This window comes from Agelaius tricolor, unplaced genomic scaffold (genome assembly GCF_023055355.1).
Source record: "Agelaius tricolor isolate 1412-34295 unplaced genomic scaffold, bAgeTri1.0.p SCAF_22, whole genome shotgun sequence".
Lineage (NCBI taxonomy): Eukaryota > Metazoa > Chordata > Aves > Passeriformes > Icteridae > Agelaius > Agelaius tricolor.
Window position 1 is genome coordinate 1,855,513 of NW_027269282.1, and position 26,717 is coordinate 1,882,229.

Below are 26,717 nucleotides of genomic sequence, written 5' to 3' on the forward strand. Positions count from 1 at the left end.
ACTCCTCTTTTATGGCTATAGGAATATGTGGAAGTCTTCTACCCTTTTTACACAAATGACTCCTTAGCAGCTTTATTTTAAGAAACTACCCACAATTGGTAACACAACTGCATTTTATCTGTCACTGAGGGGAAGCTGTGACTGATGCCGAGCGTGTCCTCAGCAACCGCGCCTATTAGGGCAGCTCCTATGCATCTAAGCCACTACAGTAACTCACCACTCCCTCTGCTCCACGCTGAATCAGTCCTGCTTCTGCTTACAAACTTGCTTGCTAATCAGACATTTAATACTACTTATGCATAGGGAAGAAATATGTAATTCCTTTATTGGGATAAAAAAAATTATACTAAAGAGCAGGTCAAGTTCCAAATCCAGCAGTAGGTTTAAACCAATGTTGCTCCCTTTTTTCTCTCTCTTTTTTTTTTTTTTTTCTTTTAACAGCTGTAGCTGTGCACAGATGGAAAAACATTTGGTCAGAAAGCAGCAAATTAGTGTTTTCAGGCTAGAATTCTGCTTCCACCGCTCCTCCATTTCCATGCAGCTCAGAACGCTTTACTTCTTCTTAGTACTGACATTTTTGCACACCCAGTTCATGCCGTCCTTCAGACAGAGAAAGGTAACATTAGTCAAGTGACAGGAGGAGGAATCCCCCAAGCCCACCCCTCCACCATTCTGCAAGCATCATGTTCTGCCTCCTCACTGACCCCCTGCCTGCCCTTCTGTCCCCAAAACCACTGTGGGTTAAAAAAAATAAGTGCTTCCTTGCTTGGTAGATGTTGTCACACAGAGGTTATTAAATCTTTCATCTGACCATAAAAAAGTACCATCATCTCATCACATCACTATGTGTAGGTCCTACGAGGAAGGATCACTTTGCAGTCAAGGTACGTCAGTAGCAGATGAAGGCCCTGTTCCAGGTTTGGCTACAGATGATTTGTGTAATCTTGGACAAAGTCATCTTATCTTTGAGACTGGATTTTAGGAGACTGCTTGTTATACAGTCAGCCCCCTGTTAAGAAAACAAGTCTAATTCTCTGTTCACCTGCAAGCCTTGAAATCCAGATCCATGAAAGTCACTGCAACAACCAGACCTGGACCCTGCTCCCTGTTCCTCAGGGCCCCCACAGAAAATGGGCCCTCAGTGATCCCACAGGGGTTCAGTGAGAAGCTATGTGGTCCTGTTTTAAGAAGCTGATATACTCCTTAAGGTATCTCTGTAAAATTGTGTGGGTGACCTCTCTGGCCAGTGCAAGCAGGATGGCAACAGTTGTGCTGTGAATACCCGATTTGTGAGTTTATTGCTGAGATCCCAGAATGGGATATGCTATTGAAAGCCAAAGCTTCATCTGCTCCTGTCACTTATCTGTTAGGAGACGTGCCCAATGGAGTGAAAGATGCACAGTCTCCTCATATTTGTGTCCCATCAAATCCCTTACCTCTGTCCTGTCTACGAGGTATCTCTGCAGATAGGGAGGCTGAAGGCAAAAGGTAGGGTTTTGGGGATGAGAGAGGAGCAGCACATCTTTGTGTGGAAGTCAGGCAAGAATCACCTCAGAGTTCAGAGTGGAGGGATTTCACTGTATTATGTTCAGTGGTCATTTTTGTATCATTACCACAACAACCTTAGTTAGACCCTAAGAAAGGTCAGAGCTTTTGGGCAAACGTCACTGGTAGCCCTACGGTAGCAGTGTTGCTGATTTCCTATTCCCTTGTTCCCTGACTGCCAAAAGGCTGCCAAGGACCTCGGCTTCTCCAAGGACAGGCAGCCCAAGGCAGAGTACAGCAGGCCCTTTGGGTGAGCTGACACTCACTGCTGTGCTTCTATGCTGTCCCTCAGCCACAAAGGTGGTGGCCATGTCAGAGGGGAGCTAAAGAGTTAAGAGAGAAGAGAGGGAGTCCTCAGGGCTTAATCAGAAGCAGAGAGGTTCTCACTTGAAAATACCAATTCACCTTGATAACTGCGCTATGTGACACTTCTTATCTGAAGGGGAGCAGCAACTTTTGAAATCAGCCCTTGTTGCTGTGTTAAATAAAGAATAAGTGAGCCCAGTTTGTGCTGGGGTGCACATGAGTCCCTACACTAATAACACTTCTAACTCTAACCTTGGGGAGGGTTGGTGTCTCCAGTTTCATTTATTTATCTCCCCAGCAGAGATCAGTGTAAAACAAATTGTCTGAAATCCTCTGAGCAAATGGGAAAAGATGAGAGGTAGATTCATTTTAAGGCCCGGTAGCTTTGTGTCTTCCCCTTTCAATAACACTGATAACCTAGGTGTAAAACATGTAATGCCTTAAGCAATCAATAGCATGGTTTAAAGCTTATCACTTTAGAGAGAGAGGGAGCGAGTGATTCCCTGCATGAGGAATGCCAGGGCTTAACAATGGGGCTGGAAGGAGAGGTGTCAAGCCTTTGACTTGATTGTGTGCTTTAGAAATCTGCATGATTGCCTGCAAAGAGTAAAAATAAATAAATAACTAAAAATGCTCCCACAATGATTTCAGCTTCCCCTGCCTTCGAAGCAATAATCACATTTGCACACATCATGGCATACAAGGCAAGCAGAGCTCCTCATTCATTTTGAATGTAGGTTTATTTGCTGAACCAGAACAGCTGAGACAGCTTAAAGTAATAAATATCAGCTGACACCCTCTGCTATTCAGCACAGTAATCCCAGAAACAATACATCACTGCAAAACAACAAACACGCATCCTATCTTCTACCTAATCTGACCACAACCTGAATTCACAGTGATTAAAACACTGCCTGCTGCCACTGGGGAGCTGGACAAGGAGAAAGGCAGACCACTGCAGCACCAGCACAGCGAGGGTCATAAAGCAGAGTTTATGATGGGATTTACCATGGCTGGGAGCCTGGCTGCATGAAGCATTTAACGAGGGCAAGAGAATGACATAGCAAAATGCAAGAGGAAAGGTGAACTCCAAACACACTTGAAATACGTAAGTAGGTCACCAAACTTTTAAAGCAGAAATAGATTTTAAAAACTCTCTTCTGGCATGAGTTAATTGACAGGAAAAATCACATTTAATTGTAAATATCCCCCTGCCTGACAGTGATAAAGGGAAAATTAACATGTTCAGCTGTATCAGAAAGGTGTATGTGAGATGCCTTCCTCAGCTACGTCTGCAGCTTCTGGTGCAACTTTTTTTTTGAGGGGAGGTGTTGTTCTGCAGTGTCCCCAGATGCTTTGGAGAATACCAAATGCAATGGAAAGCAAAAAAACCTAAAAGGTACATTTGCAGTTTTTCTACCTATGGTGTGAAGCAGGACAGAGCATTGGTGAGATAAAGAAATCCAGGGAAGCTGCTACAAACACAAAGAGCTGCTATGGGAAAGGCACATGGGAAGCAGGAAATAGTGCTTGAAAGAGTCAAGTCCTCAAGGAGTCAACTGTTGTCATCCTTTGTCCCTGCACACTCTGTCCCTATATCTGCATGTTTAAAAGATGGTTCTGTGAAGAAAGTATAATCCCTACAGTAACATTTAGATCTTGATAGATGTCCTTGTGCTGCTTTGTTGAGACACAGAAACATTGGCAGGTACTCTGAGGACTGAGGCGGATACAATATTAGTATTCCAGCCTCAAGTCAACCCTGGGAAAACTTAGCCAGGGAAAGATTTCAGATCTTTCAGCTTTGCCTCTCTTAGCTCCTTAACAAGCAGCTAGTAAACTTTACCAAAGCAAAGAGAGAGAACCCTAGGGAAGAGGATAACACTCCTTGCAGAGAAATGCTGCTCACACAACCCCGCCTTGCTGCAGTCCCATCTGCTATTGTGTCAAGGGAGTTGTACTCCAAGGCCCTTTGGGAAAGTACTGGTAGAGCCTTCCCTGGGAGAAATAAAAAGTCCTGCTTAAGATTAGCCCACTGCTTGCTTATTCTCTGCATTATCAGCTTTGTGGCTATGGGAGTGAAGTAATCTGACTTCAAACACAGCGAACAAGTCCCTTCCACCCCATAAAAAGCCTCGTGATTTCTGCTCCCCTGCAAGCCCGGGATCAGGCAAGGCCACAAACTTGTGACCCCTAATGTGACCTTAAGGACAGAAAAGCTTAATCCTTTCATGTAATCCTCTGTCTGCCATAACAAATTGGGTCAGGCAAGTGCAAAATTCTCAATCTCTAGCATTTTTGGTATGCGTTATTTTAACTGTCACTTTCTTCTCCCTCTGCACAGCCAGGACTGTGCCTTCATTATCTGTCATTTCCTTGCACCTCTAGTGATCATACAGGCTGGCTCTTACAGGCTCCTGCCAGTACATTATCCATTGGGTTTTGCCTGGGTGAAAGCTTATTTTCTTGTCCTCTGAGACCTTGTATCCCTGTAGACTCTCTCCTTACCCTACTTAAAAATCAGAAGACACTGCCTTGTAATCTGGAAACGTGGTTGCTTTTCCTCAACATTCACAGGCTCTGCCTGCTCCAGGAGAGCTGCAGTCATCAAAACTGGTTTTAAATCATATTTACAAATACCTCCAGAACCTTGTTAAGATGTGGGAGATCCCCATCCAGCCTTTCCTTGCTAAGACTAAACCTAAGCTCTGCAGATACCTCATTGGTATGTGGTATCCACCAGGGATGGTCTTGCTCTGAATCTTGCCCTTATGAAAGTGTTGAATTGCAGCACAGACATAACTTAGGTCTTGGGCTTCATTCTCAACTAGGTTGAAACAGCCAGGGAAGAGAGAGAGGCTCAACCTTCCCCACAGTCCTTTGGGCCAGATGGGCTCTGGCATAAATTGGAAAAGTTTAGTGGCTACTCTCAGTTTCACTGCCTTTTAATGGTCTCCAGAGGGTCATTATGTTTGGGAGACTCTGGACACAATACACTGCATCATCATTCTGGAGGACAGTTCCTCAGGGCAGGCTGAACTCCGGCTGCCTTGATTGGAGAATCTTGCTTCAGACAAGAAACAAGCTACAGAGCACACATCAGTCCCAAGCCTTGAGTCATATTTAATATCACACCCTGGCCCCTAAATAACACCTCAGCAAGAGAGGAGGCAGGAAAGCAGAAGGGTTCTGTTTGCTTTCACACCAACCCTGGCTGGCCAGGGTGGAATGTACACAGCTTTTGCACACCAAGGGCTACAATTTGAGACCTGGTCACAAATACCCCAAGAGAGCCTACATGGCACCAGAGTCACTGTGAGGCAATAGTTCCCTTATGTTCCTCTGCTGTCATCAGTAATCACCCCCCTCATTTGCTGAGGTCTCAGTGTAGGCTGGTCAGTACCCTGTTCCAGAAGAAGAGCCCAGATGGCTGTGGCAAGGAGAAAAGGCTTTCCTGCTTTTTAACTGGGGCTGAGGGTAAGAACAGACATAGGAAGACATTTTGCTTGAAAAAGCCTCGATGGCACCATGAAGTCTGATTAACAAGACAAGTGCTGCCCACAGTTCCAGTCAGGAGGTAATGAAGTCTTCAGCTGGCATAACAGAGGCTGCCAGCTGGCATCCAGAGACACTACATGGAGTTTCCAGTTAACCCAGTCACCTCTCTTCTGAGCCTGCTCAGGACACTGCTAGGCCCCTTTTCCAGAGTCCCTAATGGTTAATTTTAAAAGAGAAGATGACTATATGGATTCCCCCCTTAATTAACATTTTATTAAATAACTCATTTCAAATAATAGTTAAATTCTCTAAATTTATATCATTCTATTAACCATAATCTAATCTCATTAACCTTGAAATCCCCAGTCTTAACTACCCAGTTCTATACACGATGGTGCTAGCTGTTAAACTAATTAAATGACCTTCAAACTATTTCTCCTTCATGTATCAGCATTATTTATCTTTGCTCATTGCTCTTCTTTCAAGCTATCACAAACATCTTCCCATATGAACTCTGTTCCTGCATGTGCTCAGTACAAGATATGCCACCAGTCTTCCTTGCAAGATCCATCAGCAATGTCTCCAATTCTACTCCAGCTAATCCATTCCATCACCTGCTCGTTCCTGGGCTTTCATTCTGAACACCTGATGCTTCCCCAACTCCATTTATTTTGCTGCCACTCATTGTCATTTCTCAACAAAGTCCTTAAAGCAATGACCTGAGATTAAACCACATATGGAGAGCTCCTGTTCTGAGCCTCTGGTACCTGTGGCCCTGGTGTACCACAATCCTCAAAAACATCTTTCCTAATCTCACTCTTTAAACAAGTTTTTTGATTCTCCTAAAGTTTGACCTTTCCTTCACATCCCAGGACTGAAGACACAGCTTTTTCCTAGGCTGATCTGGGTTTAGTTTAAAAGCCATCTCCCCAAATATTTTGTTCCATTTGCAAGGAAAGGGAGTGCTTGACATTCTTGCTGTCTGATTTGACAGAGCTGAGGTTATGGCTGAAGAGAAAAGTAGGGGCTCTTCTTCTAGAAGCTATAGAGAGTTTGCGACTTTCCTGACTTTTCTGCAATAATCATTTATGGAATAAGCTGCAGTATTTAGGGCAATGAGACTGACTACAACAAAGTGGGATGTTATCTGGCCTGCATCTAAACTAATTTGTCTAGATAAGCATGATGAACAAAATACATAGGCCTGCAAATACTTTTATTTAGTTCTGGTCTTCTACTTTCTGGAAGTGAATGCAGAAGCAGATTTCATTTCCCTGGCAGAGGGTATTGGACTGAGTATTTGCAGTACTGGATGATTAGGGATGTGCAGGGAGGGAGGCACAGTAAGAAGGTGCTGTCAGTGGAGAAGTGTGCAGCCCACTCCAGAGAGCCCACAAATCTGCCTGAGAAGGAAGCACCTTTCAAAGCTCAAGAACAGAAAGTGACACTTTGTATCATTTACTTTTCCCACATCCAACACACACCTCTGAATTTCATCTGTCTCTTTACTGCCTCTTTGCAGCTGGAGAAATCCCTTAGACTTCCATAACCTAGAGAAGGGCCTGAAGAGGTAGGAAGGCAACCTATGTTTGCCTGAAACCCTGTCAACTGCAGCCTCGTTTTCCTGGTCAGATTTCTTTGGACTGGAAATTTCAGAGCCGAGATTAGAGCTGAAGCCCTTTACAACACTGGCTACAACATAGCTGAATTTGTAGCTTAGATAACTACAGGCCCTGTAGAGAACCCACCTGCTACATTCAGGTCTAAAAATCAGGTTGAGAATTTAAAATCAGAACTGCTGTACTGGGTCAGACCAATGGTTTGTCCAGGCCAGCATCCTCTTTCTGAATGCCAGGGGAAAGACCATGTAGGAACAGAATCTGCCTTACTCTGTTCTTTGCTCCCAGTGCGTGGCCCAAGCTGTTCCTCAGTCAAAAGCTGCCTCCAGACCTTACTGGTCAGTGATTGCCTGCACATCCCTTCTTCAGAAATTCATTTAAGTATTTTTCTGATACTGTTTTTTTTCTGATACCTTTGGTCTCCCCAACATCCTGTGCCAATGAGATCCAGAATTTAATTATGCCACTTGCAAAAAGTACTTATTTTTATTTCTTTTAAACCATTTTCTGATTATTTCATTAGGAACACTCTTCCTCTAGCAGTGTAAAAATAGCATACAGTCTATCTGACATTTTTATGCCTTATTTTATAAATCCTGAAGATGTTCCCACTCTCTGTCCTCTCTCTTACAAACTACTAGTCCTAATTTATTTATTATCCCTGTATACAGATGCCACTCTGTGCTGCTGATCATTCCTGACAGAGGATCCTCAAATCTCTCCTAATTCTAAGCAGATATGTGGAGTGTATTTTTTTCTGATTAGGGAAGTTAAGCGCCTGGAAGAGGTTACCTAGAGAGGATATGGAATTTACATGCTTAGATATAACTTGACTGGACAAGACTTTCAGCAACCTCCTCTAGACTCACAGCTATCCCTGCTTTAAACATGAAGTTGGTCTGAAGATCTTCTGAAGACCCTTCTACCTAATTTTTTGTTGGACTTTATGATTCTACTATTACTCCTAAAACCTTTTTAAATGTGGCAGAGACAGAATTTGAGGTCATATTCAAGGTATGGGCTCACAATGACTTTAACCTGCTAGAAAAGATGTTTCTTCATTGCTTTCTTGTAATTGTCCAGTGTTTGAATTTTCCTCTCTGGCCTTTGATGAGCTCTGTTCCCAAGGCTCTCCTTCGGAGTAATGGCAGCTAATTTTGAGTCCATCGTCGTATAATTAGGATTGTTGTTTCTCATGTGCATTATTTTGCACTTGTCAACACTGAATTTCATCTGCCATTTTACTGCCCACTCAGCATGGAGGGCTGCTTCTGTGATTCTTCATACTCAGCTTGAGATCTCACTATTCTGAACTGCTCTGTAGCATCTGCAAATAAGGTTTTACTGAAACTGCAGTGAAGATAAATGTCTTCACCATTCTGTTTCTTTAAATATCAGTGAAGGGAGTACTCAGATTTCGAGCTCTGCAAATACCTCATTAATTCAGGAAAACCTAAGAGTGAAATAAACAAACCTAGGTCCCATTTACATTACAAAGAACTACTATACCGCAGGAACTGACTACAGCACAGGAGCCCAAGACACAACTATTACAGTTCAGCACAGGGACACAGTGCAGGCCCCTCGGTGTGTTTTTGCTGCCCCACATGCTGACATTAGAAGTGGTTGTTGCTCCATGTGCAACTCTAGCATTTCTCTGGATCAGAAAAATTGATCAGTTTTTCTCCCTAGTGCCTGGGTTTAGTAAAATGCCAAATGACATCAGTAGCAAAGGTAAATCAGATTTCTAGAGTGCACACTCGTACCAGTCAAAGGGTTAATAGTAAAAGACAATTTGTTTTGTGAGAATGATTAACCTGACGGCAGTCTCTTTAAAAGAAATCAATGTCTTCATCTGGGCCAGCTAAGGGCTCCTGGGTGGGGAGGGAATCGCTCTCCCCTTTACCAGGGATGGAGAGAGCCCCAGGGCCCCCAGCTCTCCCTTCCCTTTGCACAGGACCCAAGACACGCACCCCCCGCATTTTGCACTGCAAGGCTTTGGCTGTGCTGACCCTCATCGGTGAGGCTGGTCCAGCCCCACCCTGCAGATCAGCAATCTCTTACAGATGGCCTGCTGGCACAGCAAGCCTTCTGCAGAGCCTCACCTGTACTCCCTCTCCTGAAAGAGCTGAACAAGACTGGATCTGCCAGACTCTGTCCCGGATTGTGTGCAGGTTCAGTCCCTCGGCAATCTCCGAAGCAGGGGCAGCCGTCAGCAAATCCTGCTTGTTAGCGAATATGAGCACGGGCACTCCACTAAGCTTTTCTTCATCCAAAAGCTCAGCCAGCTCCTGTATCATTTACAAGGGAGTGGGGTGGGGGGAAGATGGTGAGAGGGAAGGGAAGAAAATTTTCAACCACCAATGCTTGTCTCTAATTAGAAATATATTTAGGGCAAATGCTAGAAGAGTGTGTTCCAGTGAAACCTAGATCTTATTATAAGAGAGCAAAAATGTATACAATCATCTCTGCCCAAGGTTCAAAAGCTATTTCTTCCAATTGCAGGTTAGAAAAATCTTAATTTTGGTCTGAAATTAGCAGTTGCCTTAAAGGCTACGACTCTGTGTTTTACCAGTCTCTGATCCCAGGAGACCAAAACTGATGAAACAGCAAAAAACAACAAGTAAATTGGCAGTATGAGGAATCTGTCTTAAATTATTGCCTGACTGACCTGATTTGTACCTGAGCAACCATTGACACTGGCCCTGGTATCTTTGCTCATCATGAGTTTCAAGGGGTTGTTCAAAGTTTTAGTCACTACAATTTAAATAGGAGAGGACTTCCCAACCCCTACCTCCCTCCCCAAAATGGAAATCTCCCTCCCACAGGAAAGTGTTGATAATTTTGAAGGCATTGATTAGCTGAAGACAAGCTAGATGAGCCTTAATAGTTGAATTTTGGCTCCATATGCACAGCACACATTGGATGGCATCTTAAAAAATGGGTTTGTTCATTCAAAATTGGTTGACTCAAAAAAATTTTTTTAATAGCTCAAATCTGAATCTGCAGTGGATCAATGGTGGCAGAAATACTTCATGTCAGACTGCTGGTAGGTTGTGCAATGGTCTCATGTGAAACCGGCACTCAGTCTCAAGTCTCTTCCCTATGGGAACATATGACAAACTCAGCAGAACATGAACCTGTAGGGACTGCTGGCATTGCAGACAGATGAGTATAGGAGATTTTTGTGGCCTCCTTATTTAGCTGGAAAGGTCTCATGCTCTCAGATAACATTCTAACATCTTTTATCCACTGAATAGAAACTTCTGGATTAAACAAGTGCAGTCGGGGAGATGCTAAACTGCAGTGGAAAGACAACTCCATCCCCCCCAAAAGCAATGTTTGGTTTGGAAGCCAGGATGAGAGGATGGAGTTATAAACAGAACTGGCTGGGAAATTTTCAACAAAATAGGTCTTTCATCTGACACGGCTGATTTATTGAAACCAAAAGTGTTTGCGGAAATATGAGGAGGGGTTTAGGTTGGCTCCGCCTGACTCAGGCAAGTGATCTAAGCTGCTGCTTCCTTTCCATCTCTTTTGCCCAATGAATATTTAATTACTGATATAAAATGAAATAGCTCCAGCAGGGGAAAGATTCCCCCACCCCTAGAACAACCAACAGTTCTGCTGTTGGGGTATGTCCATGAGACTTGAGAGGCAAAAGATCAAGTATGTCCTTCAAATCAGGCAGAACAGAAGGCTTTAATCTACATCTCCCATTTCTGTGGGGTAAATCTATTGCTAGCTATTTTGGGACACTGTCACTTTCAGAATTTTATACAATGAAGTTTAAGTCCTATTTTTGTTCCAACCTAAAACAAAAAATGTTACAAAACATCAGAACTTTGTAAAACAGAAATCTTATTTTCTGGCAGTATTACTTAGATAGTTCTTAGCTTTTTTACAATTACATCCAAAAGACAATCAAGTCAATATGATTTCCATTTCAGCTTCGTATATAAGAAAATAGGATTCCTCAGGGTCTTGGTTTGGCAAGCTTTAAAGGACTTAGAGAAGTTTGTGCTTTCAGTATTAGGCTCCATTTGCTATTATTGTATAACTTTAATGAACACTGTTCTATTTAAACAGAATTAGGCTACCTATTTTCCTTGTTTCACATCTACCAAAATAATCTGTATTGATGTTGAAAGGCAAGTCTCTTGAAATGCAAATTTCCTTCATAAACAACAAAATCTTCTTCCTAACTTTTGTGAGCAAGGGGCACTCAGAAGTACTGAGTTACTTCAAAGGAAGCTGGGCTTAAGTAACTTACCTGACCTGTTTCTTCAAACCTCTTCCTATCTGCACTGTCAATGACATAGATCTGAAAAAAGAAATGACAGGAAAAGTTACTCTTCCCAGAAGACACTCTTCGACAGCAGCATGTGCTTAAGTGAGTTTACACTTTTGGGCACAAAGATCCTTGCTATTATTTGCAGCAAATGTTGACAAAACTTCATGATGTTCTGAAAGGAGAGGAACCACCTCTTTTAATGCCAGAGGAGTGGACAACCATGTGGGTAGAATCAGAAAGGAGCTGGAAGAAGTACTGGGATGCTGTCACCATCACCACAGCATATATTATCTGAAGAGAACGGGAGATTGCTGGTATTGTTTCAAACTTATTGTTACAAGCTGAAGCTGAGCATAGGAGGGCAAAACCTGGGGAGCCAGACATGGCCTTTCACCCCAGCAAAGTATACAAACACTGGCCTGGTGTGACTGTGCCGTGCTGCCCTCTAGCATCACCTCCTCAATAAGCCACCAAGGCACACAATGGCACTCAGGGGACACATGAATGTGTTGGGGACATTGAGTTTGTCTCCATCAGGCAATCCTACTGTAGCCTCTTGGAGAAGGTGGTTGGGTATGAAGGCTGGATTCAGCCTGAAAGACTCCATCTTCAGTTGCCATCTAAAAAAATGGGGAACCTCAGTACAACATGCAGGCAAGAATAGACTGGTATCCCTTTTTCATTGCTTGATACGTGAAGGTTTTTGAAGAAGGATGCTGGGATAGCAGACAGGGATGGGACTGGTGACAAACACTGAGCATTTTGCTTCCGGTTGCTGCCATTCCCCATCAGTAGTGATTGAAGCTGCTAGCATGTCATCTGCATGCTCTTTGGTGGCTTACAGGGAGCAAGTGTCAGCCTGGTTTTCAGGGAATAGATGAGCACAGCACCCTGCCATCAAGATAAATGGCATCCTTGCAGGCAGTCTCAGCATAAGACTCCATGCTTCTAGGATAATTTCGATCAAATAGTAGGAGGAGGGAAGATCTCTAGCAGCAATATCTATTAAACTATAGGCTTTCTCTTAATGAGCAGCATTTGAGTTGTTTGAAATGGGACCAAACACGCAGCAGGAAAATCTGTATGCGAGGCCTGAGGAGGTAACCCAGCAACCTCCCAGCCGCAGTGCAGATCACTTGGGGGCTGATGTGCACTGACAGGGGCTGGGGGACACGGGCAGGGCTGGACGCAGCTGCGTGGGGATGCGTCAGCAGAGCACGCACCCGCTGCCACGTGATGGGGACCAGCCCGTGGGCATGACACACGGGCCTCTCCCTGCAATGTGATCCCAGGCACGTGCACCAATACTGCATCAGCTACACACGGCCTCCCCGCCCCTACCAAGCATCCACCCCTATGCATCCCATGCAGGGTAGGAAGCACAGAGCAAAAGAAAGGAAGAAGCTGCAGGGCTGGCAGTTGTGTTCTGGGGCGAGACTGGACTGTCATCTGTCCTCCCTCTGGACATCTCTGGGGAAGTCCACAACACGTGAATGCAATGGTCGAGCGCTGCTTGTGAACTGAAAGGCAGCACCTTCCATATTGCAGTGCTTCTCTAGCTGGGAAGGAATGGCTCTGGGTCCCATCCAGCCAGGCTTTCTCCTGCACCGCTCATTCCTCACTAGGGAGCTGTTTTGCAAGATGAGAACTAGATACAACAGTGCTTGGGGCAAAAGCCACAAAAGCACAGCACAGAGAAAGCAAAGTATGTGCCGAGTGCCTACTTCCAAACCAGCAAGCACTGTGCCAAATAGCTGCAGGTGCCTGTCTGAATATGCAATCAGCCAGATATCCACACCTTATTTGCCTGCGTTAAGCTTCCAAATATCACAGGTGTGTGATGCAAGACCAAGCTCTCATTCAAAGGCACCTGCATGGATTTGAATTCGTAATTACTTCCTGCTTTTTAATACTCTTTAGAGGGTCCTTTCTGTTTTATGCAATGCAGTTTAGGGGAACAGAGAAGCAGGGGGTCCTGGGAACTGTAGTGTATCTCATGTCCAACCTCTTTTTATGGCCAAGGCCACACAAGAGCCTGTTTTTGCCTGTGGGGCTTGGTAACATAGTTTACCAATTGGAACACCATGCTGGAGAATGGAGATTTGAGAAAGAAATTCCTGTAAAGCTGGGTACCTCCTTTAAGAAACAAGCCAAAACACAGCCTGGAATAAATGGGTTGGGCAGAAATTGCAAGTGGTGGGGCTAGATGAAGAAATAGCATGAGGGATAAATTGGCTCAATTTATAAATGCACAATCTGCACCAGGTTTGTCAGAGGGTAAAATTACTGGCTAAAACAGGGGTAAGGACTGGCAGAAGACAGAGCAAGCCATCAGCATACACCGATCCCAGTTTTGGTTTGTATGGAAATAGCAAAGCACTGCCCCAACATGCCAACATCTCCCAGTTTGGGACTGGGTGTCAGCATGAAGTGCAGCTAGGGGAACTCAAGTCCATCGGTGCACCAGCTATTTCTCTGAATTCACACTGCTGCTTCCCCCAAACGGATTCTGCTTCTATCCACCCATTTTCTTAGTCATATGAATAGGTTTTTTTTCTGTACATTGCTTTAACTGGGGTGAGAGAGGGGCAGGGAAAACAACTCCTTTCATCTCCTTCAGTCTTCAAATACACCTTTATTTCTGCACCTCCCATGCAGCACACACTAGGAAGGGTGGAAGGCAACAGGCCACTGTAGTTTATTGTCTTTGCCAGCAGAGTCTTCCAGATACTGTTTTGTGGTTGCACAGCCTCTGCATCCTGAGCACCTGCCACAGCAGGAAGAGATCCCAACGCTGCTGCTTTGCAGGGCTGACCTTGATCTGCATACTTACTGCCTCCCCACCACCCACAGCGCTAGAGCCTGGGCTCAGTGGGCACAGTCACCTCACAGCCACACCATCTCTGTCCTCAACAGCCACAGAGGAGCACAGTGTGTGTCCTGCTCGTTTCTCAAACCCAGATCATACCCCATGAAAAATCTCACAGTTCCTTTTTGCAAAAGCAATCAGCTGGGTTTATGCAGTGGTGGCTGTCCTTGAACTTTAGATTCCAAATTAAGGCTCAAAAACGAAGATTGGCAAAAGAGAGTGTCAAGGGTTTATTAGTCCCATTTAAGTAACAGCTTCATTTGGACAATGTTTTCTAAGCCTGCAGGCACAGCCAGGCCTTTCAGCAACTGGACACAAGCCTTGGTGAACAGAGTCCTATTCCTAGTTGCACTGATTCTTCCGTGCAAGTGCACTAAAGCTTCTGACACATTACTAAGTATGTGTGTGACGGGAGGGAGGAATGGTGTCCTTCTGAGAGAGCTTCCTACTGTCCCATGGGAGCCTGCAGACCTTGGTTTTTCTCTCTTCCCACAGGCAAGAGTCTCTGCTTGGGGCAGAGAGAGGCCTGCAGCCCCCAGTCTGCTTTCACTCTGGCATATGTGGCTGCATGCTAGAGGTGATCTTTGAAACTAGCCAAGACAGCACCTGAAGGGTCCCAGGGCAATGTGCTCTGGCATGGAAAAACAAAGGTCCTGCACTGTAAATGTAATTGTGGTCATCTGTAGCTAATTGTAAGGTAAGTACAGCTAAGTTGTCGAAACCATTAAAAGACAGCCTTACGATTAAAGGAGAAAAAGAAAAGACAAGGAGTCTCTCTGTGTCCCTCACTCAGAAGCTTTCCTATCTGATGCCAGACAGAGCATTTAATTCTTATGCCTCAGTTTCCCTACCTATAAAACAAGGGCACCATACTGACCTACCTCTACACATGATGTTTAAGTCACTAATGCCCATGACAGGCCTTCAGAGTCTCCAGTGAAAGGAGCTATAGATGGGTAAAGTACATGTTATTAATGTTCTTTCATTTGAAAGAGACTGAGATGAGAGGAAAGGAACTGGCTATAAACAGCACCATCCTGTGAAAGTAAAAACATGCAACTGAATGATTTCTGCAAACATAACTGTATTTTTCTTACTGCACTCAACCAATCTTGCCATTTAGCTCAGAATAACTCCTGTTACAATGGCAATGGTGTTGCTGAGGGCTGGGATATTACATTACTTGTTTCTGAATTTCTGGCTGAGACCTTGGAAAGCCATTGCATGAACACAGCATTCAGCTGCAGCCAATACTCACAAGGATATCAGTGTTTTCAAAATAGTTCCTCCAGTATGGTCTGATCTTCCTCTGTCCGCCTATGTCCCATACGTTCAGTTTGAAGCCTTGAGACTGTACACTTTTGATGTTGAAGCCCTGGAAAGAGCAGAAACAAAGCCACATAGAGCATAAACCTGAATGGCTGGAGCATATTTGTAGCCAGACATTAACACCTTATATATCCCATGCCTGCAATGTGCATTGAGATGGGCTGGGCAGCCACAAAGATGCATCAGCTGTGGGACAGGCACCAGCAAAAGCAGCCGCTAAACCATCAGTTTGTCAGTGCTCTTGGGTCAAGGGTTGATGCTGTCATGCCTATGGAGACATATGATGCAGTTAGTGCCCTTAGAGAGCACAGCAGGGTGGGTGCAGGAAGAGGTGGGAGAGCTGCAGATAAGGAGAAAACAAGGGCACTGTGAGAAGCAAGATTGAGCTTGTGAAAGCTGAGTAGACAGTCACAACTAATATGAAGCCAGAGGTCTCAGCTCAATTCGACACGACACAGCTAATGCTGGGCTTAAAAGAGCAACAGCTGCACGTCTGAAGGGTCCATTTCATCAATTAGAGCACCAACTGAAAGTGCATTCAAGTAGAAAAACAGGATGTGGTGTGGGCTGGCAACGTGCTGCCACACCACCCAGGGGACCAAGGCTTGGAATTAGGGTGCCAGGGCTGGGAGCTTTGGGAGGCAGCTACAGGGTGGGGGGAAGCATATCCCATAGCTCTCTAGCAACCTCCTCTGGAGCAATGCTGCAGTGCTTCTGATGGGAGCCATCCCTCTCCTCCAATCCCAAAGCTCAACAAAAGGGCACGAGAAACATTAGAGAGGAGCACTGGTATATGCAGAACCCTTGGAACTGGTTGGGTGAACAGACAAGGGTTCGTCCAGTGCTGCAGCATCCACTCTACATGTCCCCTGTTTGGCAAGAACAACAGGAACAAGTCTCATCCATGCAAAAGCCTTTTGCAGAACTCCACAGCACTCATCCACTTTTGCACTACCTGACCAATGTGGCCTGAAGCTCTCTGGCTCCTTCAGAAAACCTCCTCTTAGGCAGAAAAGACAGGAACTTAATGATGGTGCACCAGGCTCCAGTTGCTCCCCCTTTTAGAATCATGAGCACTTTGTATAACGTGGCAGGTGGGACCACAGTAACTGCCTCAAGAAAGAAAGGCCTTCCTCACCTGTGTTGGGGTGATGTGGCTGATGTCCTCTGATGCCAGCTGTTTCAAGAGTGTGGTCTTGCCTGCATTATCCAGTCCCAAGAGGAGGATTCTCACCTCCTGGTCTGGGGTGCTTTTTAGTTTGCGCAAGATTGACAGTAAACCCTAAATGCACAAGAGAGACCATAGCTGTTATTTCCCCACCCCAACTCTCGTCCCCCACAATGTTATACCCTCCTCCCTTGAAATGGATTCTGTCTGGTGGTGGCTCCCAAGACACCCTAAATACCTTTCTGCAGTCCTTACTCCCATTTCATTTCCTACTCCTCCCTTTGCCCCTATTTTCTTCTATCTCAGAGTACCAACAGCAAGGTCTCAGACAGCACAAATGTCACGCAGTGGGGTGCCCTGCTGGCTGCACTGCTCTTGTCACACAGCTGTTTGGCATTCCCTGTGCCAGGGAGACAGTGCCTATGCATACCCCGTGCAGATCCTTGCAAGCTCTTCATTACTTTTATCAGAGGGAAAACCCCATTAATTTGATCTGCCTCCTAGGTAACTACAGGTTACAATGTACCTGACACTGGTTTTCACAGTAACTACCCTGGTCATCTCAAACCCTGTTTATCTGTCTAAAACACGCTGAACCCACGGGGCATGTGCAGTTCTGATTCTCAGGATGTAGCACTTAACAACTACCTCAGATTACCACACATCCTCCCTAAGAAAAGCACAGTGGATTCCAGTCATTACCCAGGCTCAGCTCTCTGAGCTGACAGTATCACTCAGGATTAGGAAACAGAATATGCAGGTCAGCTCATTTACAAACATGCACCTTATAGCAGCACACCCAAGCTTTTGTCAGTGCCACCAGTCAGAGACCAGCACCTCTCTAAAATGGCTGGAAAAATATTCTGGATCCTGGTACATAACCAAGAGATGCAAATCACCCTGCTACCACCTGCCTCTCACTGCCCAGCCCACCCCACAGGAGAGGGACAGTTGCAGCCAAGGGCACAGGAGCAGGCTGTGACACCAGGAATGCCTCAGTGTCTTTGGCATGCTGCCACACTACTCTGCAGCCCCTGCGTGTCAGGGACTCCTCCTCAGAGCCCAAGAAGCACACACCACACTGACACCCTGCCTGTGGACAAAGGTGCTCTTGCTAGTAGTTTGCCTGAGAAAATCCAGGAAACACCTACAGCCCCTTCTGAAGACCTCAGCATTCCTGTTCCATCTCTCCCAGACAATTCCCTTGTTGAAGCCCACTAAAACCAAGAGCCAGGAAGAAAGTTCAAATATCAGCAGAAACCTGAGCCCATGGGGCCCACATCTCAAGCCTTTTTGTTCTCTCAACAGCAAAATGGAGAAAATGCTTCTTGTCGACCTGCAAGGGTGTAATCAGTTAAATGTCTTGAAGTGCTTTGTTGCTATGAGGAACTAAACCCTCTAAACATTCCTGCTGAGAGCCAAGGACTATTTGAGCCTTGAAGGTTGCTCCTGATCCCCTCCAGATCGTGGCAATCAGAAACTTGTCCTCAGGATAAAGAGCTGCACGTTGCAGTCCAACTGTCACCACTGCAACACATCCCCTGTCTCCAGCAGTGTCCTTCTGCCCACTCCCAACCTCAGCCATTCTGCAAATGCTGCTTCTGACTGCTCACCTCCCTGCTCCCAGGTGGGAGTGCTTTGGGAAGGACTCAGCACCACAGGTCGTGATGCTGAAGCTTTTAGTAATGCTCGGAGATTCAAATGCATGTGACATCTGATCCACCCCTGCAAGCGTTTTCGATTTCAGAGTAATTTAATGGGTTTCTGTGAAATTACCAGCTACAGCTCAAAAAACATGTGTGATGTGTAAGAAACAGGGAGGAGAGAAGGAACTTGGTAAAACTGGGTTTGAAAAGTATGTGTAGAAAGCTGCAGGATTGCCACTGTTGCCTGTGCTTTTAAAAAGCCCTGTGGAAAGCTGAGGTTCAGAAATTCAGAGCTTGTGCAAGCAACAGCAAAACTGCAATCTTACTGCCCAGTAAGCAGGCTCAAGTATCACCTATTTCATAGGTGATAGGCAGGTAAAAAACTGGGAATCCAGGCCCTGTTCAAGAGCTGTGAATTAGAAATGGGCTCTGCTTGGTAGAGGGTGCTATGCCTGCTCAGTACAGGCACCGGCACAGGCACAGTAAATCCCCAAACAGCTTTTAGTTGAAATGTACAGGCCTGTAACACCACGTGCAGGGCCCTGAGGGCCAGATGCTCACAGCTGGCTCTCACCCATGGGCCCATGGCTAATGAATTTGAAGGGCTGTGTTCAGTGCAGCCAGTGACTGCAAGCCCTGCCAGCCCAACAGCTCATCTCCCTGGCCACAGTGCCCAACCCATGTTCTGCCCTGATGATGGTCTGCGCTTCCACACGTCTGAGGAAAGAGAAAAGGAACAGCAGCAAAAAATACCTCTAGTGGTTACTTGTTTATATGCATGTCCTAAGTGCCCTTGACATCATTAAAAAGCACAAGTTTTAACTGCATGACTAGCAACACATTTTCTTTTCACCTGCCGTCAAATTTACAGTTGTGTTTGTTGGCTTGTAAATCTGTGGATTTCAACTCAGTGTGGACAGACTCCACAGGAGCAGGAACTCTAAAATTCACACATTCTCCTTCCTTTCTAGGGAAACACTGATTTTCCCATTCTTATGGGCCTGACCCAAAGCCAACGTACATCAGCCAAAGCACTACTGCCGACTTTGGAGAGCTCTGAATCAGGCCCTATTATTTTAGTTTATTGCTCACAGTTAAAAAAAGAAGCTGTTGAAATGCTAATCCTATTCACAGCTCCACTTGCTAAGAGCAGAGCAGTGTATCCCAGAGCAGATCAGGATTAGGTGCCTTTATATTTCAGAATTCAACTCCAAAATACTGAGCGCAAGGAAATGTATTACAAAGTATTGCTTATCTACCATGGAGCAATTCTCAAGGGTCGGGAAGAGGAACAGTTGTAAATGTTAATAGAGCTTCTCCCATTGTAGATGGATGCTATTTCTGGGCTAGTATGACAGCCTATGAGAAAACGATCAGCATCGTTCCATATTCTACTCAAGTGACACTGCTGCATGGCTGATCACAGGATTATCAGGGGTAGCCAATAGAAGAGAAGATATATATAGAAATAAAAGTATTCTCTAAGGTATAAAGTAAGCTGATTTAAAAGGCTGGAAGACAAGCAAGGCAACATAGAGAAGTGGACTTTATTTCAGTAGCTGCCAGCATGGTCTGTATATGCAACTTAAATCAAGAGCCAAATAATAGTATTGGTTCCCATGACTGTTACTACTTTGTAAATAGTATTTAAAATGTGAATCCAACATTCTCCCTGCAGTTAGTAAAGATTTAAAACTAAAGAAAGCCAAGTCCACATGCATTTCTCATTTTTTTCTTTTTAATTTTTTTTAATTGATCTTGGGAGCACACTGGCTAGAAAGACAGAAGGCATTTCCTGACAGCTTAGTAGACTGGAAAAAATAACTCAGCAGAGTTCCCTGCTGCATGCCACCACAATGTGGGACAAGCAGCCCCTGTTGCACACACACTGATGGACAAGCACTCCTCTGCTGGCAAACACAATGCCGAAACTAAGGGGCTGAGGAGAGTCAGAAAGCAATGCCTTGTTATTGATGGGATTTGTCAGGTAGAAAGCCATGAGATGGGAAGATCTGCTGCAAAGGGGATGCACAAAAGCAACAGAGGAAGAGCAGATTTTTGAAGCAGGGCAGGTAAGAAATGTTTCATGCTGAGACTTAGCCAGTAGGGAGAAGGGAGGATTCCCAGGATGCCTGCATAGCAGCCAGGCCAGTGGCACTTGCTCACTGGAGTGTCCAGGGTGAGAAGCAGGACAAGTCTTGAGCAGGCCAGGGTAGATGTGAGCTGGCTGAGGAGCTGCAGAGACGCCTCACAGGAGTGTAAGGGCAGCGTGTCAGCTGCACAAAACTAAGCAGACTGCGGCATCTGTAACAGAGAAGGGAACTGCAGATGCTGCTCAGATAATGAACAGCACAGCATGGCAGCGTGTGCAGCCTTTGGAGAAGGGCAACCAGACAGAGCAACTCAAGGCTGGGCACAGTCAGCCAGCACCCGCTTCTTGGTCACCTCTGGGTTAAGCAAACTATGTCTCATATCAGATTGGCTTGTTTAAAAACATCTTTGTCCTTGGTGGAGAGGGTTTTCTTTACAAGCACCGTGAGGAGACAGACTGATGGGGTCAGCAATGAGGAGACTGTATTTTCCAGACAGTGAGCGGGGACATACAATAAAGAAAAAGAGACTCCTGACAATTACTATGAAATCAGAGTGGGGCATTAAATTCGAAGATGCAACTAAATGGGTAAGAGCACTCATAAACACATTGAGCATGAAAGCAAAACTAACCATCTTATTAACATCCTTCAGAAAACAGGGATGTGCGGTTTTATGAAAGTATATCATTGCTAGGTTTAAAATACCCACCAAATTATCAAAGGACTTTCAATTATAGCTGCATGCAGTAATCCTATTCTCTCTCTCAAAAAAAAATCCTACATATATAAAAATACAGTGACATTTATAGTCCTAGCTAAGGGTTTTGTGGGTTTATTCATGCTGTATATGGGTCTCTTGAACTAGTTGATGCATGTAACTACATCCTGTACCACAGAAGCCACTGAAAGGAAGATTCACTTTACAGGCCAAAGCAAAAATTGGTTTGGGACAAACAGAGCATTGAGATAATCTGTTTAAATATTGTATCAGATTGGCAATATAAAGCCATAATGGAAAGAACAATTCTCCCTTGTACTGAGGGCTGGATACACGGAGCATGGATAAAAAGCGTGGCCCACAAGCTGCTGCAAAGCACGGTTGATTCTTATTAGGAAAGAGAAGTAAATGTATTTTGTTTAACTTTATTAGCCACAAGGCTCAGATAATGAATTTAAAATAAAGCCACCCTCAGACACCACCAATTCCTTATCTACTAGATGTGGACATTTAGGTAGAATCAATTCACTTCACCAAGATGCAATAGAGCCACAAAGCTCAGCAGCTCAGCCTGCCATTACAACCACATCTTCCCCATCTCTATACCCCTGCAGAGATCCCCTCTTCCCCACTACTGCAACCACAAGTCACTTTATCCTCAAGACTCATCTCAGCCAAGCACATTTGCCATCAAGATGACAACTCCCCAGCACTGCTGAGCTCCATTCTCAAACTTCTGTGACTTTCCTACAACCGTGGGAGAAACTTCACAAAATATCCATAAAACCAGCCCATGATTCTTCTGCTAATTCCTTCTCTGCCACACCTACAATCCTTGATGAGGTTTAGGCAGCAAATATGTCAAGTTCAAACCTGTCTTGGATTCTACTTATTCGTATCAGTTGATTATCTCTCACCCCAGACAGACCATATTTCCATGGCATGGGAGCACCATGGGAGCTGGCACAGCACCTAGCACAGCTCTGGGCACCAATTTATTTATTTGCTTTCTATTAAGCAATATGGTAGCAGTTCACCATTTTTAAAGTGTAAATTAAAGATAGAGGGTACACATGATGATTTCAGAAAGTCACACAGGAGGAGCTGACACAGGGAAGGACGAGGGGCTTAGCTGAGCCAAATATCTTGCCTTGCACAGTGGATATATGAGGCTACATTTGTCATCCAGGGTGCAATCCTGCACACACAGAGCTGGAGGAGGGGAGTCCTTCCTGACAACTGCACTGATTAGCTGGTGCCCTGAAGAATGACGTCTGATTACCTTTATCTTCGGCTGCAGAACTGCAAATGTCACTAATGGTCATAAAATCATCCAGTCTTTTTCAAAATACAACCGAAGTAAATTAATCTATTGAGCTCAGTTTATTCAATACTTCTTACTCTGGCAAAACTCCCAAAAAATCATTTGCTTGCTGCATGTCTCCACCATATGGTGTCATTCAATGCAGACTTTCTTTCCTGCATTGAAATCCAAAATTTAATGGAGTCGAGTCACCTACAGAGTTTTTCCAGCTCAAACCTACTAATGTAGTTTTCTGTCAAAGAGGTCACACAGCACTTTCCAGTTTGATACATAAACCAATACCAGCATGAATCCTCTTTTCATAATTAAAATCAAACTCCTCTGGTTTCAGCAGGTTCGAAAGAAGTATTTTGCCCTGTGCAGAGAAGAGCCAATGCCCAGCACTGGACAATGTCAGCAGTGTCTGTCTGGTTTCAGAACTTCAAAGTTTTGGCCGGTGACTGGTATACTCTCCTATCTGCAGGTGATTTCTCATATCAACCTCACAGCAATCAGTAAAATAAACTAGAAGTCAGGACATTGAACTGTACTGAAAACTAAAGTAGTGAGACACTTATAATACTTGAAAGCATTTTTAATGGGGCCGTTTTAAATAGAGCCTTACTGCCAAGGAACAAGGGACAAAATAAAGAATTTCCAAGTATGAGGTAGTCCTAGAGCAGGCAAGACATACATGATGGTTTTCCTAGAAACATGAGCTCAAGAGCAGGAGAAAGATGCCTGACTATGCATTTAGCTATGCTGTTATTTTATCCTTTTCACCAGATGTGCCTTATGTCAGCTAGGCACTCTGTGACTCAGTTTCCTTAACTATAAAACAGGGCCACACTTTGACAAATCTGGTTTTGACACAATGATGTCATCTTCAATCAATGGTTTTAGAAAAACACTGGTGATCCACTGGCCCCAGCATCTATCACTAATATACCACGTCTCTTGGTAAAGATTGTTATTTCAGTGACAGTAGGAAGCATTACTGTGATGAGGAAGCCACAAGCTCTGCTTCACACAGCATTTCCTAAACTTTGGAAAGCAGCATATCCTTTCATGTAGCAGCCTCCCTTCGCCCTTGCCATGCGCCCACTGCAGATGCTGCTTAACGGTGCCAAAGACTTTCAGCTCTACACATCTCTCATGCTTTGCAGTTTTATGGCTCATCCTTCCCTCCATGCTCCAACTATGACCTTCCACCACCCCTGCCCCACAGCTGTGAGAAATCCTCGTATGCTCTGCAGAAGAAGACACTGCCCCTCTGTACTTACTCACTCGGATGAACACTGAAATAATTTAAACCTCAGCATTAACCCTCTTAGCACTGGAGTTGGAGCAAGCAGTTGTTGAGGGGAGTTTTAGCGCTTCCCAGTGCCAGCGGGACATGGCAGGAACGTGCTCACAGGCAGCTACCATGGCTCAGATGACAACCAGTAAATTGTTACATCAAGCTGTCTGGATGATTTCTGACTACTGACCCATACCCCCAGGCTGCCATAGCTGCTTTGGATGTATTTGCTGCTGTTTCAGAGCTTCTACCATAAATGATTATTCTGTTTTAGTGAATGTTGAGAATCTAGAGATATAGTGCATTGCTCTCCAGTCCTCTGTCCAGTCCACCCAGCCCACCAGGCACCCCAAAGTGCCACCCACCCTGCCTGAGAGGCTATAATTCAAAAAACAACTCCAAGAAGTGGAAAATAGACAAAGAGGCAGTAAAATGTTGTATCAAATAACACGAACGCTGGCGAACACCCAGTCACCCTCTCCGTACACAAATGCCTGGATAAGAGCAGCCAGATCCCAGACTACAGCAGCTTATCAGGACATCATAAGGCAGAAGAGCAGATCTGGCAGCTGCAAGCCAAATGTGTCCCACAAAGCACTGCACTGCTGGAGGCAGCTGCCCTCATCTTTACAGCAGATGTCCACCCTGTGATGGCTTTGGTGCCTGGTGTGACATTCCCTATCACCAACTCATCTGAAATAGAGCAGATCCCACAGGCTTTATCTCAGTCTTCTTCTCTGTGACCCAGCAGGTAGGGATGCAGCCAGAATTAACCCAGTGAAGATAAGAAGCTGCCTTTGGTGCTCTTGCTTACACCTCCTTCCATGCATGAATCCCTCTACTTGCACGAATCCAACTTATGTCCAGAGGGCTCCTGGACAAAATAAGGCTTTACCCTTGGGAAAGCTCCTTCCCCATTGCTACTGCCTTCTGCTTGTGTTCTCTCTTCATGCAGCATACTCATGAGTGGATCTACATCCACAGCAGCTCTCTGTCACCACCCCTCAGCCATAGTTCCAACCCCTCCTTCTAGTCCTCACTGTACTTTGCCAGCATCCCACTTGTCCCACCCCAGCTACTTTGGCATCTAAACTCAAATTGTTTCCAGCACCTGGATGACCCTGGTCCATCATCCAACCTTCCTCCAACCTCAATTTAGACTGCACTACACACCTCACCTGTCTCCCAGCATTGCCCTCCACCCAAGAGACCCAGTTTTTCCCTTCAATCCCTGCTAGTACCTCTCATACAATTTATTTCTCTTTTCCAACACTTCTTTTCTCCCTGGGATCTTTCTTTCTCTCATCAACATCAAAACTTCACTTCCAGTCTTTCCCACAGTTTATTCTTATTTCTTCTTTTGAACCCAAACTGTCCCTCATCTTGCCAGCCCATGGCAAAAAACTCCAGAGCACACAACATCCCAGCAAACTATCCTAGCCAGCCAAACACTGACTGGGTTTTCCACTGACTCACCAGACTGTCCATCCCACCCAACTGGCAGTTTTCTTTCAGCCCCTGAGCACTCTGTCCTGGACATCTCTGGACACCTAACCCCTTCATCCAGTCTCTCTCTGCCATGATTGGTACACAGCCCCTTCCCAGGCTGTGTATCAAAAACCAACCCTTCCATCTCAGCAAGCTCTCTTCTAGCTCCCTCAATTTCTACAGACAGGATCCAAGTCCCAGGGTTGCCTCCTCCCACCTTGGCTGGGTTGTCTGGTGCACCTTTAGAGTCCCAGACTCTTCACAGGCAATCTTTGAGCACTGCCTTCCATCCTTGCCAGGCTCTTCCATTGCTCCTTCCCTCCTCAGGTCACTGCCATCCTGGTCCCCAGCCCTCCCAAGCACCCACCCCTCCATCACACCTTTCACACCTTGACTGAATCAACTCCAGGCATGATGATTCCATCCCAACAAAGAGCCCCCCATAGCATCCTTGAACCTCCCAGCCACTGTCTAGACCTGATTCACAGAATCACAAAATCAATTAGACTGGAAAAGACCTCTGAGATCAAGTCCAACCTATGACCAAACACTTACTAGAGCATGGCACCAAGTGCCATGTACAATCTCTCCAATCTTTCCCTAAACACCTTCAGGGATGGTGACTATACCACCTCCCTGGCCAGTCCTTCACAATGTCCAATCACTCTTTCTGTGAAGAAATTCTTCCCAATGTCCAGGGCCTCAACCCCAGCCAGGATCTTTCATGGCTGGATGCCCCAAACTTGCTCTGTCCTCATTCCTTTGTATGGGTGCCTGAACCTGCGCAGCCCCAGGCCCCCATACCTGACTGGACACCCCAGGTGGGCACTCAGACCCCAGGCCGGTGTCACACAGTCACAGGATGGGTCAGGCTGCAAGGGACCACAATCCATCATCTGCTCCAAGCTCCCGCCCAGGCAGGGTCATCCTTGAGCACATGGCACAGGATCGTGTCCAGATGGTTCTGGAATATCTCCACTGAGGGAGACTCCACAAACTCTGAGCACACTCTTCCAGTGTGTGGTTACCCGCCCGGCAAAGTTCTTTCTCGTATTCGGGTGGAATTTCCTGCGCATCAGTTTCTGCCGTTGCCTGTTACCCTACTGCCCGACACCACCAAGCAGAGCCTGGCTCGCTCCCCGTGGTTCCATCGCCTCGGCCCCCCCTCTCATGGCCCAAGGCCTGCCCGTGCCTGCCACGAGCCCGGCCGGGCCCGACAGACCCTCCGGCCCCCACCACCCCACGCTCCGCGGGGGGATCATCCGCGGCCTCAGGCGGCCCCGTCCGCGCTGGTCCCGTCCCTCAGCCCTCAGCCCTCAGCCCTCAGCCCTCAGCCCTCAGCCCTCAGCCCGCCCCGGCGGCCCCGGGCCCGGCCCCGCTGCCCCCGCCCCGCTCACCATCCTCGGCGCGGCCCGGGGTTACCATGGGCAACTGCGTCACACCCACCCGCGCGCCGACGTGCCCGCGCCGGGGGAGGGGCCAGCGATGGGCCCGCCCACGAACGAACAGCGCATGCGTACTGGGGCAGGCCTGCCGCGGGG

At 45.9% G+C, this 26,717-nt stretch overlaps 1 protein-coding gene across 1 annotated transcript; it reads right to left on the reverse strand.

The window, feature by feature from the left end:
- Nucleotides 1–300: 300 nt before the first annotated feature.
- Nucleotides 301–26,709, reverse strand: ARL3 (ARF like GTPase 3). The gene is made up of 6 exons (XM_071446372.1): nt 26,574–26,709; nt 16,599–16,742; nt 15,390–15,506; nt 11,242–11,292; nt 9,074–9,259; nt 301–600 (listed from the first exon to the last, which is right to left on the reverse strand). The coding sequence occupies exons 1-6, from the start codon at nt 26,574–26,576 to the stop codon at nt 553–555; spliced, it is 549 nt and encodes a 182-aa protein (XP_071302473.1). The 5' UTR covers nt 26,577–26,709; the 3' UTR covers nt 301–552.
- Between the last annotated feature and the right edge of the window lie 8 nt (nt 26,710–26,717).